The 12,429-nt window shown below is 43.3% G+C and overlaps 1 protein-coding gene across 1 annotated transcript; it reads right to left on the bottom strand.

The window, feature by feature from the left end:
* Positions 1-823: 823 nt before the first annotated feature.
* SHCBP1L (SHC binding and spindle associated 1 like) lies at positions 824-12,429 on the bottom strand. Its single transcript, XM_068416742.1, is given in 9 exon segments — positions 824-931; positions 2,658-2,780; positions 3,568-3,583; positions 3,585-3,649; positions 4,694-4,825; positions 7,575-7,620; positions 7,622-7,743; positions 10,921-11,040; positions 12,316-12,429. Coding segments are annotated over 9 exon segments (846 nt in total).

Genomic DNA, 12,429 nt, shown 5'->3' with positions numbered 1-12,429 from the left:
TTAATTTTGGATTTGGATTTAGATTTTGAAGCCGCCTGTTGTTAGTTTTGGCTGTAGGAGGCAGAAGGCATCCTGAGGGAACCTTTTCAGTGTCTAAAACCATTCTCTACCAAACAAATTTCAAATCACAGACCTTGGGCTCAGTGGGGATTTTTCTTTGTCTACTAAACCTGTGCAAATAGGCCTTTCTGCGGTGGTTCTCTGTCTACCCAGGCAGCGCTTGGCTCCTTTGCAGCCAGCCACTGGCCTGCTCCATGCGGTGTTTCACCTCCCGGCACGGCAGCTGATGAGCTCTTTTGCTGATCCAGATAACGCGGGGACATGGAGTAACTTTTTCAAGACTGGTGTGACGCTGCTTGTCTCTGCAGAACCTGAAGCAGTCTCAGAAGCGTGGACTGTGCCCTCTGAGGCAGCGTTTACATCGTACTCTAAAATAGTCACGCCTCCTTCTTCCAAATACATGTGAAAGAGCGATTCTTTAATGAAATTCATTGAAATTGCAGCCTGTGGATTCCAGACATTCAAAGCTCAGCTGCTACCTGGTGCTGGCAGAAGCCTGTGGACACAGAGGGGACGAAAAGCCCTCTGGCGAGGCGTGGTCTCCTCCGCACCTCTCAGACTAGTGCCTGGGAAGTGACCTGGAGCAGGGAAGGTGATGCGGGTACCCGCAGGTACAGTTTACTCTCCAGGCTGTTCTCCAGTCAGGCCGTGTTGTGCAGGAACACCTGTGTGAACAGGACGAGGGAAGCGCTCCACTTGACAATAAATGTGTGCGTATGAATGGTTTGGGGGGGGTTTTTTGGCCAAAACTCCCTTACCTCTCCTACAGCGTGGCCACAAAACTGGCGGTGCTGGCCTGGCGCGGCAGCAGGCAGGGACGGCCTCTCGCACACGCGTTGTACGGCAGGGCCTCGGCGGCACGGGGGGATGTCTGTGGGCACAGCTCAGTATGAAACCTGCTACGTTACCAAGCCGGGGGAGATCAACCTCCACAGTAATCCACCTGGAACGCTTATTTGGAACTCACCATTCAGAGATGTTGGTGTCTGAGTGAAGGTTAAAGCAAGTCCAACATTTTTTGTCATTCTAATGAAGAGTTCTTGAAAACTAGGTAAGGGTGAAGCGCTGTTTCTTTAATCAAACCTGCTAAAAGCCAAATGCCACGTGAAGCTGAGATACCCAGCTATGAATTACAGAGCTCTCTCGTATCATCAAGTCTATCAGTATCCATCTCCAAACTTAAATCTGGGATTAATCTGGAGTGTGTAACTTCTTCTGATGCAGTAAACTCCACAGTCCTTTCTGCTGATTGATTCCTTTCTGTAGCATGTTCTGTAGATTGAAGAATGGTCACTCCCTGACCCCGTTGCTGAAATGCTGAATGTGAGCCAGCAGTGTGCCCAGGTGGCCAAGAAGGCCACCAGCATCCTGGCTTGTATCAGCACTAGTGTGGCCAGCAGGACTAGGGCAGGGATCGTCTCTCTGGACTTGGCACAGATGAGGCTGCATCTTGAATCCTGTGTTCAGTTTTGAGCCCCTCACTACAAGAAAGACACTGAGGTGCTGGAGCGAGTCCAGAGAAGGGCAACGGAGGTGGTGAAGGGTCTGGAGCACAAGTGTGATGAGGAGCGGCTGAGGGACCTGGGGGTGTTTAGGCTGGAGAAAAGGAGGCTGAGGGGAGACCTTCTCGCTCTCTACAACTGCCTGAAAGAAGGGTGTAGTGAGGTGGGGTCGGTCTCTTCTCCCAGGTGACAAATGACAGGACGAGAGGAAACGGCCTCAAGTTGTGCCAGGGGAGGTTTAGATTGGAGATCAAGGACAATTTCTTCACCAAAAGGGTTGTCAAGCACTGGCACAGGCTGCCCAGGGCAGTGGTGGAGTCCCCATCCCTGGAGGGATTTAAAAGCCGTGTAGATGTGGTGCTGAGGGACATGGGTTAGTGGTGGCCTTGGCAGTGCTGGGTTAACGGCTGGAGTCTATCTTAAGGGTCCTTTCCAACCAAAACAGTTCTATGATTCTATTTTTCATCTCCAGTTTGAACAGCCTGTTAGGGACTCAGGAGGGACAGGCACTGAGCGCTGTGCTGTAGCGTTAGCCACCTTCCCTTCCCACAGCTGTATTTATTGCATCCAGACAAAACTCGCTTTCCTTGGCCTGCCCCTCAAACACTGCCTTGTCCCAGTTGTGTTACTAACACGAAGATGGAAACACGAAGCAGATGTCCAATGGTTTTAAAGAGAACTATACTTAGTAATTTCAGTATCAAGCCTACAAGTCTTAAGTATGATCTAATATCTGCTAGAGCTTTCTAATTTCCTCTCTAGCTGTTTGTGGTCTTCAAAGAAGTCAGCATTTAACCAGGAGGCAGGAGGGGTGGGTGCAAGGTCATAATTACCATTAGCTTTTCCCTGCTTCATATGTGGTAAGTTTTAGGACATGGAGTAGGATACCAGGGATTATCAGGTGTATGTCCAATATTCTATGATATTAGCTAAAAATGCTTTTACTGGGGGCACTCTGATGTTAAATCCTAGCTAAAGAAATGCCCTTTTTAAAGTGAAGTTGATGTTTCTCAGGTCAATTTACAAAAATGATTCTAATTTTTAAATGTAAAGCTATTATTTATTACCACTGGAAAAAGACCAAAAAAATGTTACCTTACCATGAATGCCACCCAGGCCGTGATGTCAGGTCTCACTGGTTCTGGTACGATTGCAGTGATGAATTTTGTTCCTCTCTAAGATGGCTGTGCTTCTTGGGTACAGCTCAACACCAGTGCCCTGGTCATTAACAAAAAGCTTAAATGTCACTTCATGTTGCTTGTAAGAATGGCTAAAAAAAATAATGGGTGCTTAAGGGTGCAGCCAGGTGTAGTAACGTACAAAATGGTGTAGGACACACACCTACGTCAGGAGTTGGATACCCTGAGGACTGCTCAGGTGGCGGGTTGTGGCATGGGAAGGGTTGTCAAGCACTGGCACAGGCTGCCCAGGGCAGGGGTGGAGTCCCCGTCCCTGGAGGGATTTAAAAGCCGTGTAGATGTGGTGCTGAGGGACATGGGTTAGTGGTGGCCTTGGCAGTGCTGGGTTAGCGGTTGGACTCGATGATCTTAAAGGTCCTTCCCAACCCAAATGATTCTGTGATTCTCTGGACTATTTAGCATCTACAAATCGCAGCTGAGTTGGTTTTACCTCTGTGCCCGGTGTTTTGCATGTTAAGGCGTGTTGAGCATGAAAATACTGCTTCATGATATTCAGCCTGGTTTTTAATATCTAATCCCTCAGGACCAGTTAAGTGGGAAAGCAATAATCCTTGCCTACACTTCCCGTGCCAGAACTGAATGGCGCAGTCTAAACAAGGATTGACGTGCTAATGAGGAGCTTAAACCGCCCGGGTACAGAAAACTGAAAAGTAACCTGAAATGACACGACCGTTTTCACAGTAAAACCTGAGTTTACTGTGTCAGGAAACTGATCTGTGCTTTGTTTCAAAAAGCCAGCTTGTGAGAGCGCTCACACCTCTTGTACAACTAATTTAATTATCTGCAATTCGAGAAGAGCGAACTACCTGAGCTCCAGTAACCACCGTCTGTGATGGTCGGAGAAGCCCCAGCGAGCGCAGACGCAGCCACGACGCCGTTGCCTGTTCTCTGCGGTACCGACCTCAGGTGCGTTAGTTTTGTGTCTCGGGCTTTTGATACCACAACAGGGCTGGGAAACAATCCTGGTTTCTTCTGGTTTTATGGTTGCAAGTGGAAAAGGAGATGAGTAGGAGCAACATTGACAATAGCGTCAAAACCATAATGTGAAGGAGAACACTGGTAGCACGTCACGTAACGTACTCCAGGGTTAGAATTAAAAAATGTCTGTAGCTGTAGGGAGGTTTCCATCAACGGAGAGAAATTCAACAGAACTACTCTACGATCTTTACTTGGAGAAAGTTTAAAGGAAAGAGAAGTGGTCAGTTGTGGCATCAACGTTAATGGTATCCCACCGATCTCAAGACCACCATCTCATGGAGGATGAGTCCTTCTCGTGTAAGGAAATCTTTTCCCTTAAGCAGTTTATAGGAAGAGTCTATGGAGTTATTCAGAAATATTTGTTCTTGAGCTGTAGAAGAAGTGCTAAAAGTGTGCCCCTACTGTATTTGTTCCTAAGAAAACTGACCGAATTAGCATCGCAATTAGCTAAATGATCTCTTTTCCTGCCCCCAAATCAGAAATGGGGTGAGGAATGCCAGCCAGAGGAAAGCTAACGTCACAGGTAGAACTTTATCGAGGTGGGTGGCTTAGCATGCCAGATGCCTTACCTGGCTCTGAGAAAGAGATGCCATGCGAGTTCAAAAACAGCAAAAAAAAGATGGAGATGAACGCTTCTAATCAGAAGCTTTAGAGGTGCTATTACAGCTTAACTTTATGCTGCTTTAAAATATGTATATTTTTAATATAAATATATTTTATGAAACTGATTTTTCACTGAATTCCTGCTGTACAGCATTCCAGTTGCACAGTATTTTTTTCCCTAGGTAGGAACTAACAAATTATACTCTGCTGTGCTTTATTTTCACACTGAAATTTTTCAATCCCATTAAAAGCTCTGGGAAACATACTTTTCCCTATCATTTGCTGAGAACCATTAATCAGGACTGCTTTTGAGCTCCAGTTCGTAAAGACAGAGGTAAACTATCAGAGAACACAACAGGAAGATCCAATAATAATGTCTTCAGTTAACAGGGATAAATTTACAGCCTCGTATTCTCCTGGGAAAACAACCGCATGGTTTCCACTCTACCGAATTTCTAAAGCCACGTTCAAGTTATCACGTTGCTGAAATTGAGCAGCCATAGAAAAATCTTTCACCTGTACAGGAAAGAGTGAGCACCTCTTCCTAGATTTGAGCAAACTCAAAAAAATTCAAATTTAAGAGCAATTTAAACATCTTTTGCCCTGCTCTGTTTCCTGCAGTCAGTTGCTTTTGCAAAGAGCTTTTTAGGTGCCAAGACTGTGTGTTGGAATTCCATGTTTTCCTCCCACGCTGGTGTCTGCAAAGAGACATTCAGAAAGACTGTACTAGAAAATACATGATGAATTGCATTTTTTTTCCCTAGCTACTATTTTCATGCACATCTAAGCCCCTGACCTACAGTCAGTGTCTGGTGTGTAATTCCCCACTGTTCCTCTTACCTTCTGCTAAAGGGATTAGTTGCTCAACGTAGCCAACTTTGGTTTTGTTGGAGGGAAGGGGAGTCAGAGTTGTCTCCACTGCATCAGTGCTCTTTCCAAGGAAAGACATGGCAAGGAAAAGAAAATTCTCAGCAAGCAGAAAGAATAATAAAATGTTTGGTAACGTAGCTCTGTGCCATCTGCCACTATTAGTGTAATCTTGGTCCCAAATTCTCCTTGGGAATTTCTCCAAACCTAAGGATGAAGAACAAGAAGTTGAAGGTCCAGTCGTGCCTATGTAAAATGATACGTAGTAGGTGGTACCCAGAAGTTTAGGAAGGCTCCCAAGGAAGAAGAAAAGATACCTCAAGTGGCTGGGGTTTTTTGGATGATGTTATTCGTTGTAAAGCATCTTAAAAGGTAATTCCTCTTTCAGCTGACTGCCCTATGGATAATTCCAGTGCAACAACCACTGCAGTTGGTTGCTCCTTTTGTGCTCAGCTGCTCAGACCACCTACTTTCTACATCTAAATCCTCACAATAAACTTCAGCTTCGTGAAATGTCAAGGCTCTGGGCTTTGGCTCATGTTTGAAAACAAGCGCTGAAGTCTAAACATGGCCTTTAGCGTAGCTGCCTTTGTAACGTTTGTTTGACAAACTAGCACAGATAGGGCCAAAACTGCTTTGGTGGAGTTTAAGTGTCATAGAACTTCAATCACCATTTCATGGTGGATTTATTGTAGTTTCAATGAGTTTTAATTCTATGCTTTCATACGTAGGAACTCTGCTTCATTCCAGGCACTGATAAGGGGCATTCCTGAAGATGTTTTCTACATCTGTTTTCTACTTGGCCTCCACTTTTCACCCCTTCGCTGCGCAGGCCTGAGCAATGCTGTGATTTGGTGGCGAGAAAGAATGTGAGGATTTAGGATGATCCAAACTCTGCACGGTGGGAACTGTATAAGCGTGGCCTGCCGGATGCTCTCAGAGCAGAAAACTTCTGTGAGGAACTCCCAGTGATGTCATGTTTTCCAAGGCACCATTATATAAACTTTAATTTTTTAAAAAATCGAGTGACTCAGAAATCTGGCACTGTCTGAAGTACGAGCTTGATATGAGCATCTGTAGTGGGAGGAAGGGTAGACTTCGACGTTAGGAATTCTTCTAATCCAACTGAAGGTGAATTTAAGGAACCGAGGTGGAAGAAAGAATCCATAGATACCAGGTGCTGATCGGAGCTCAAAAGTCTTAGAATAACCAAAGACCATGGATATAAGAGTTAGAATTAAAACACAGTGCGTTATCTAATACAGGGATACAGTGTGATAAAAAGCAAAAAAATCTTTATTCTTTGTTATACTGTGCCAGCTACCACATAGACATTTTGTCCAATCTACCTCGGCCCCACTACCCCTCTTAAAATATAAAATATTTCTGGTTGTGAGTACTTCTGGTACATAATCACTCAAGTCATAATTAAGGAATTGATACGCTCATTTAATTAGTTTTCATACTCAACCAACATACTTTCACTTGAAGACTATTAAGAGATCACGCTGGAAATGTTAAATATACATAGTATTAGATTGAATGTAAATATTTATTTATAGTAAAATGGATTAAATGAGGATGGTAATAAATCAGTTGTGTCTTCAGTGGGTACCACGCAAGCCCTGCATTAAACAAACCAGACCATTAAAAAATGCAGCTCTCTTATGGACCCCAGAACTGGTGAAACATGGTTTGCTATGGGACTGACTTTAAAGTATGCAAGTTCACGGTGTGCAGTTGTCTGCCTACATGCACTATTCAAACTCCTCGACAATTACCTGTGCAGCTCAGCCCTTGAGCTAGCTTTACCAAGGCTGATGTGAGTTTTGGAGGAAAGTGATGGGCAATCTCGGGAGCTGCTGCCTTAGGAGGAGGCTCAAAAGTAGTGTGTGGTCATGCCTGATTCGTGCAGTGTGTTAGGGCAGCTGCACAGGCACCTGTTTTTAGTTTCTAAATGCTTTTCAAATCTTAAACTCATTTAATGTCGCCTATGTAGAGTGAATCTCCACATGCTCTCAAGATGCAGTGTAGTCCTGCAGCTGCTAAGCCCTTAGCACAGCCCAGTCCTTCACCAAACCCTAACCAAGGCAGGACTGCTCGAGGTTTACGCTTTACCCATTTAGTAGCCCTACAGCAAAGGGCAACATCAGGTGGTGTATTTTTTTGTCATAATGCCATTGCAAGTGTTACAAGCAACAGGAACAAAACATACAGATTTTCTAATTTACAACCACGGCACTTGTTAGCAAACAGTAAATTTTGAAAGGCAACGAGCATCAAACGTACCTTGGAATAGTTCTTTTTTTTTTTTCTTTTCTTTCTATTTTCAGGCACCTAATGACCCAGAAGGGTGACCGGAGACGTAGGCCCTCCATATCTTCAGCAGTTCAGCTAGCCTTACCAGTTCACTTTTTCCAGTGTTCATCAGCTTCTCCAGCTGCCGCTTCTTCTTTAACATTACTTTGATAATGAATCCATTCCAAACACAAGATTTTATACGTTTCCAGATGTTTTTTTAAAAGGGTGACCCGCTGCAGCATGAATAGTTCCTCAACCAGAGCTGCCTATTCCTCACAACTCTCACCACCATCCCAGCCCCTCCAAATGATGTCGCTGAAGAATGTCAAGAATATCTTCATGTTACGGTATGTAAGTGGATACAGCAGCAATAGAGAGCAGGAAAAGTTGTCTTTTTTTTTTTTTTTTTAAACTGACATGGAAAAGCTTGCAAATAATTTTCCTCATATGGAAAGACTGCAAAAATATAATTAGATGAGGTAAAATTCTGGCATATCTATCATTTATGGGAGGTAAGGGGAAGGGTGGGAAGCATTCCTGGACAAGAAAACTCATCTGTGATTCTGCAGAATATAATCAGTAGCATACAAAATAAGCAAAACTTTCTTAAAGATGAGAATTTGAGATCAGCAGCATTCCTGGATGTTTCAAGGCATCTCCCGAATACATCCCTGCAGAGAGATAAGGCAGAAGGAAATGAGAACGTATAAACACACTGCAAAGACAACTGTGGAAGCAGAAGGAAAGGGCTACGGAACTCCTAATACGAAAACTAATCACAACAGTGGAAGCAGCTTGATTCTGTTCTTAGGAGAAGCCAAATTAGAAGATTTCTAGTACATCCCTGACTGTGAAAAAACGTTAAGACTTTTAGATATTTATAATGTCTTGGAATGTCCCCATGCTTATAAACAAACAAAGCCAAAAAGCCCTGGACCTTGCACAGATTTATGCAGAAAAGGCAGAATGTGGATTTTAAGACAAAGATTTTCAAGTGTTATAGGCCTTGAGACCCATCTCATTTGAATGACCAGTCTCAAAGTAGAACAAACCCAAAGTAATCAACTAAGTTCTGCTCATTCTCTAGTTTGTAACCTGAATCTCGAAGAGCCGGGAGAGAGCGATGAACCCTTTGCTCACTTGGACACCACACACACATCCAAACTACTTGGATCAGCTGGGACAACAGATGAGCAGTAGCACTGGTGTTTACTGTGTGACCTTTTCCAGCTGCCATAAAGTGGTTCCTCCTCCTCCCTTAGGGCTAACGCAGACATTTAGTTTGGCCAGCGGAGCTGGCAGGCTGCTCGCAGGACTAGCCAGAGACTCAGCAATGCTTCTGGAACGGAGTTTGGCTTCGCTTGTTGTTTGGCCAAGGCAGCAGTCTGCCACAAAAGAAGAGAAAGAGAAGAGTCGTTAAAAAAAATCCCACCTTTGTCTGTAGAGGCCTGTTGTCCTGGTGCACTCAAGCAGGAGAGATGCACTTGTATTAGCCCAACAGAAACCAGGCGGCTTTGCTATGCTGGTAAAGAAGATGACAAGCAAGGGTGATGAAATAACAGATGGGTTAAGCCACACCGACCAAAAAGAACAGACCAAATAGACACTGGTGGGTCAGCATCTGCATCCTGCACCAATACTCCCCACAGTGGAGAGAAAAGGTGCCTGTCGAAGAGCTCATTAAGGAACTTCCAGCTTTTTCAGCCCAGGAGAGGCACTGGAGAGGCCGCCAGCCTTGGGGGCATCCTTGATGCAGCAGGTATCACAGAAGTTTGCTTCCAAAGAGCTTTTCTTGTTTTTCATAGAAGCGCCTGCGTTCACGTGATTACAGTGGTGATGGATCACAAAGCAGCAATAGGAGGATGTGGATGTCAGGTAGAGTCGAAGGTGCAACACACACTGATCTTGGTTTTATGTAAATTAAGATAAATCATGCAGAAAGATGTTCCGCTGCATGTGCTAATGACTGCTAAAAAAAGGATCACCATCGTCATCAGACCGTGGGAGAATCAGAGCTAGGCTCTAGCTTTAATAGCAGTTTGTTCCCAATATTCTCAGCAAAGAGCCCGTGGAACAGCAATAACCATCTCACTGACATTAAACACATTAACTGGGCTGAAAGAGGCAACCTTGTGTTGGATGTAAAGCAAGAAGTTACTGCATTTGTTCGGAAGCAGATCCTGCGTGCTCACTCTTGGCAGTAACACGATAATCTTTTAACATCCTGAAGATGATTTACACATATGGTACTTTTAATACTATTAAGAAAGACTTCAACAGATAGGAAACTCACTGGGCAAATGAAGGTGGGCGTTCTCTGCTGGGAACCACACATTTGCTAGGTTCCTCTAATCGCACGCTCACATGGCCCGCACCTACTCTGCTGTTAAGGGTCTTTGCAATTTTTGAAGTAGGCTATAATATATAAAGGGAGAAAAAAATAAGACAAACCATTAAGAGAAAAGTCTGCTTACAAATTGCAGATTTCATAATCTTTATTCTAAGGGTGAAGCACCAAAAATGAAGCAAAACAAATCAACAGCTAAATGTGAAAGCATTTTCATGTTTGCAGACTCTCGAGAGCTTCGGATTAAGATTTCTTTATCTTCCCTCTCTCAGGACAAAGTCCAAGACTAAATTTTTCAAAACTCAGAAAGAGTTTTGTCTTTTAGTGTTCCAAATTCCATTTACTCGACAAAGTTTTAAAACAATTTAGTCTTAAATTTTTTCTAAAGAAAATTCTCTGGGATTCAAACTAATTGATTGCTTTAGAAGAGTCACTTTAAATTTATCACTGGGATCAAAGACAATGTTGCAAGAACTTAATCTCCCCAAGTGGTTCTCAATCACAAGAGGCATCAGGAGCCAGACCAACATTGCCTACTTGACATTTTTGACCAAAAAGATGTTTTAAAATGTCCTATCAGCTCTCGAGATAAATTGCTATAACCTTAAAAAGACTGAGGACAGTAAAGCAACAAGGACCAACACCTCTGGAAGGAACAAGAATAAGGTGGGAGGAGGACATGCAGCTTGAGCGAGGAGACCAAGTACCAGAGATTTCTGCAGAGCCAAGGATGGGGCAACTAGAAGCCGTTAAACATTTCTACGTGAGGTCAGCTCAGCCAGATGAGCTTCCCAGCAACGTGACGTGGATTTACTCAACACACATTTTCAGTCTTACTGCATTTTAGATTCAAGTTTTCGATGTGATTCCCCATACTGTTACCGAAACAAAGTAAGCTTTAAAATATTTCTGCTATGGATACAGCTCCTCAGTTAATGTTGTATCATCTGTGAATGGCAAAATAGTGCAAAAAGCTGAACGCCTCACAACTTCCAAAGCCTGGGCAATTCAAATCCAGCGTCACCCTGTCCCGCTCCAGGCCAGGCTTCCAGCAACGTCACGCAAAGCTCCAGAACGTTATCAGTTCTCTTGGTATGTTTTCAAAATGACAGGAAAATCCTTCAGCAAAAGATATGGAGGCTTTGAGCTGACCCGATGAACTCTGAGGTGGTTTGCAAGTAACCTGACTTAGACAAAAGGCTACGTATGTCAGTACCTCCTCACATCAGCATCCTCGTACACAAAGAACTAGAGAGACGGACGTAGCTGTACGATCTTGTCATTCAACTCACAAAGCTACTTAAATAAATGGTCTAGAACATTAAACTAAAACCCAGTATTTGTCAGAACAGCAGCTTATCTTCCCGTAATTCTTTCCAGGCAGAATATTTTTGAGTCTACGTGCAACATACATTAAACTAATGGCTACAGCAGGTAGCTATAGTAACCGACATCTACAAGCGAGCAACAAAAGCGTATTTAAGCTGTCCCAAATGCTGGTTTCTGAATGCACATTTTCAAGGATGGTTCCTTTCCTCATTGCCTGTGACTCATCTATTCAAAGTTGTCTAAACAATGCAAGTAGCTTATTTAGTTTTCTACACTATAGAACTCATTTTGAGTTGCTTCCAGCTTCGATGGAGCCTTCGTTTTCAGGCTGAAACTTTCCAGGTCCAGCCTTGGTAAAGGTGACCTTCAAACTCAGTGGAGACTCTCCAAAAGAGACCAGAGGAGGAAGAGTTACTGTACACTTAAATACAGACTCAGGTCTGGCTTGTTTTGTTCCAAGTAAATGCTCTTTGGCAGGAAAGCAAGTTTAGTAAAACCAGAGCTGCAGAGCTGACGATGTAGAAAGCGATCTCTGAGGAGGACTTAAAAAACCACTGTAAATAAGTAAGTGAACAAAAAGATGTGAACACATGGTGGCTAGAAATACATGTGTCTATAAAAAAATTTATATTATTTCTGCCTATGCTGATGGAAAGATTATTTCTAAAATGCACCCAGTTCTCACATCCAGCATTTTTACAGTGTTAAAAATTTGGAGAGAGTTCAAAGTGATCACAAAGTACCCAAGGCCAAAAATAGGTCTAACGAAAAGACTTCAGCCTAGTTAGCTTGTTCGAGAGAAGGCTGGGAACTTAGTCTTGAGCTGAAACTGTTTACATAACAGAAATCTTAAAAGAGAACATTAGTTGTCTTTCTAAGAAAAAAAAATCTCTCATCACAACACACTGTGCTTAGTAATGCTCATTTTACCCCATGGGAAGATAATTTCCTTCACTGAAAGAGACCCTTGGTGAAATTCCGTTATATTTAATACACTGTATAGGTCATTAGCCTACTGATTTTAACATGAGTTTTCACGGATAGTCAGGATACGTGTCATCATGGATAGCACCGAGGATACACGAGACAGAGAGCTAGCCAGAGAAGTTATCTCAACAAGTATTCCAACAGAAGGTATAATTAAATCTTCTGAACTGATGATGAAACGCTCTGGTTTAGTCTTGCAGATCCCAAGCCAGTTGTTTTCTTTCATCCTCAGTTTTTCCAAAAGATATTTGTCCAT

Source organism: Nyctibius grandis, chromosome 21, assembly GCF_013368605.1.
Source record: "Nyctibius grandis isolate bNycGra1 chromosome 21, bNycGra1.pri, whole genome shotgun sequence".
Taxonomy (NCBI): domain Eukaryota; kingdom Metazoa; phylum Chordata; class Aves; order Nyctibiiformes; family Nyctibiidae; genus Nyctibius; species Nyctibius grandis.
The sequence above is the reverse complement of the archived record's forward strand: the minus strand, read 5'-3'. Positions and strand labels throughout refer to the sequence as shown.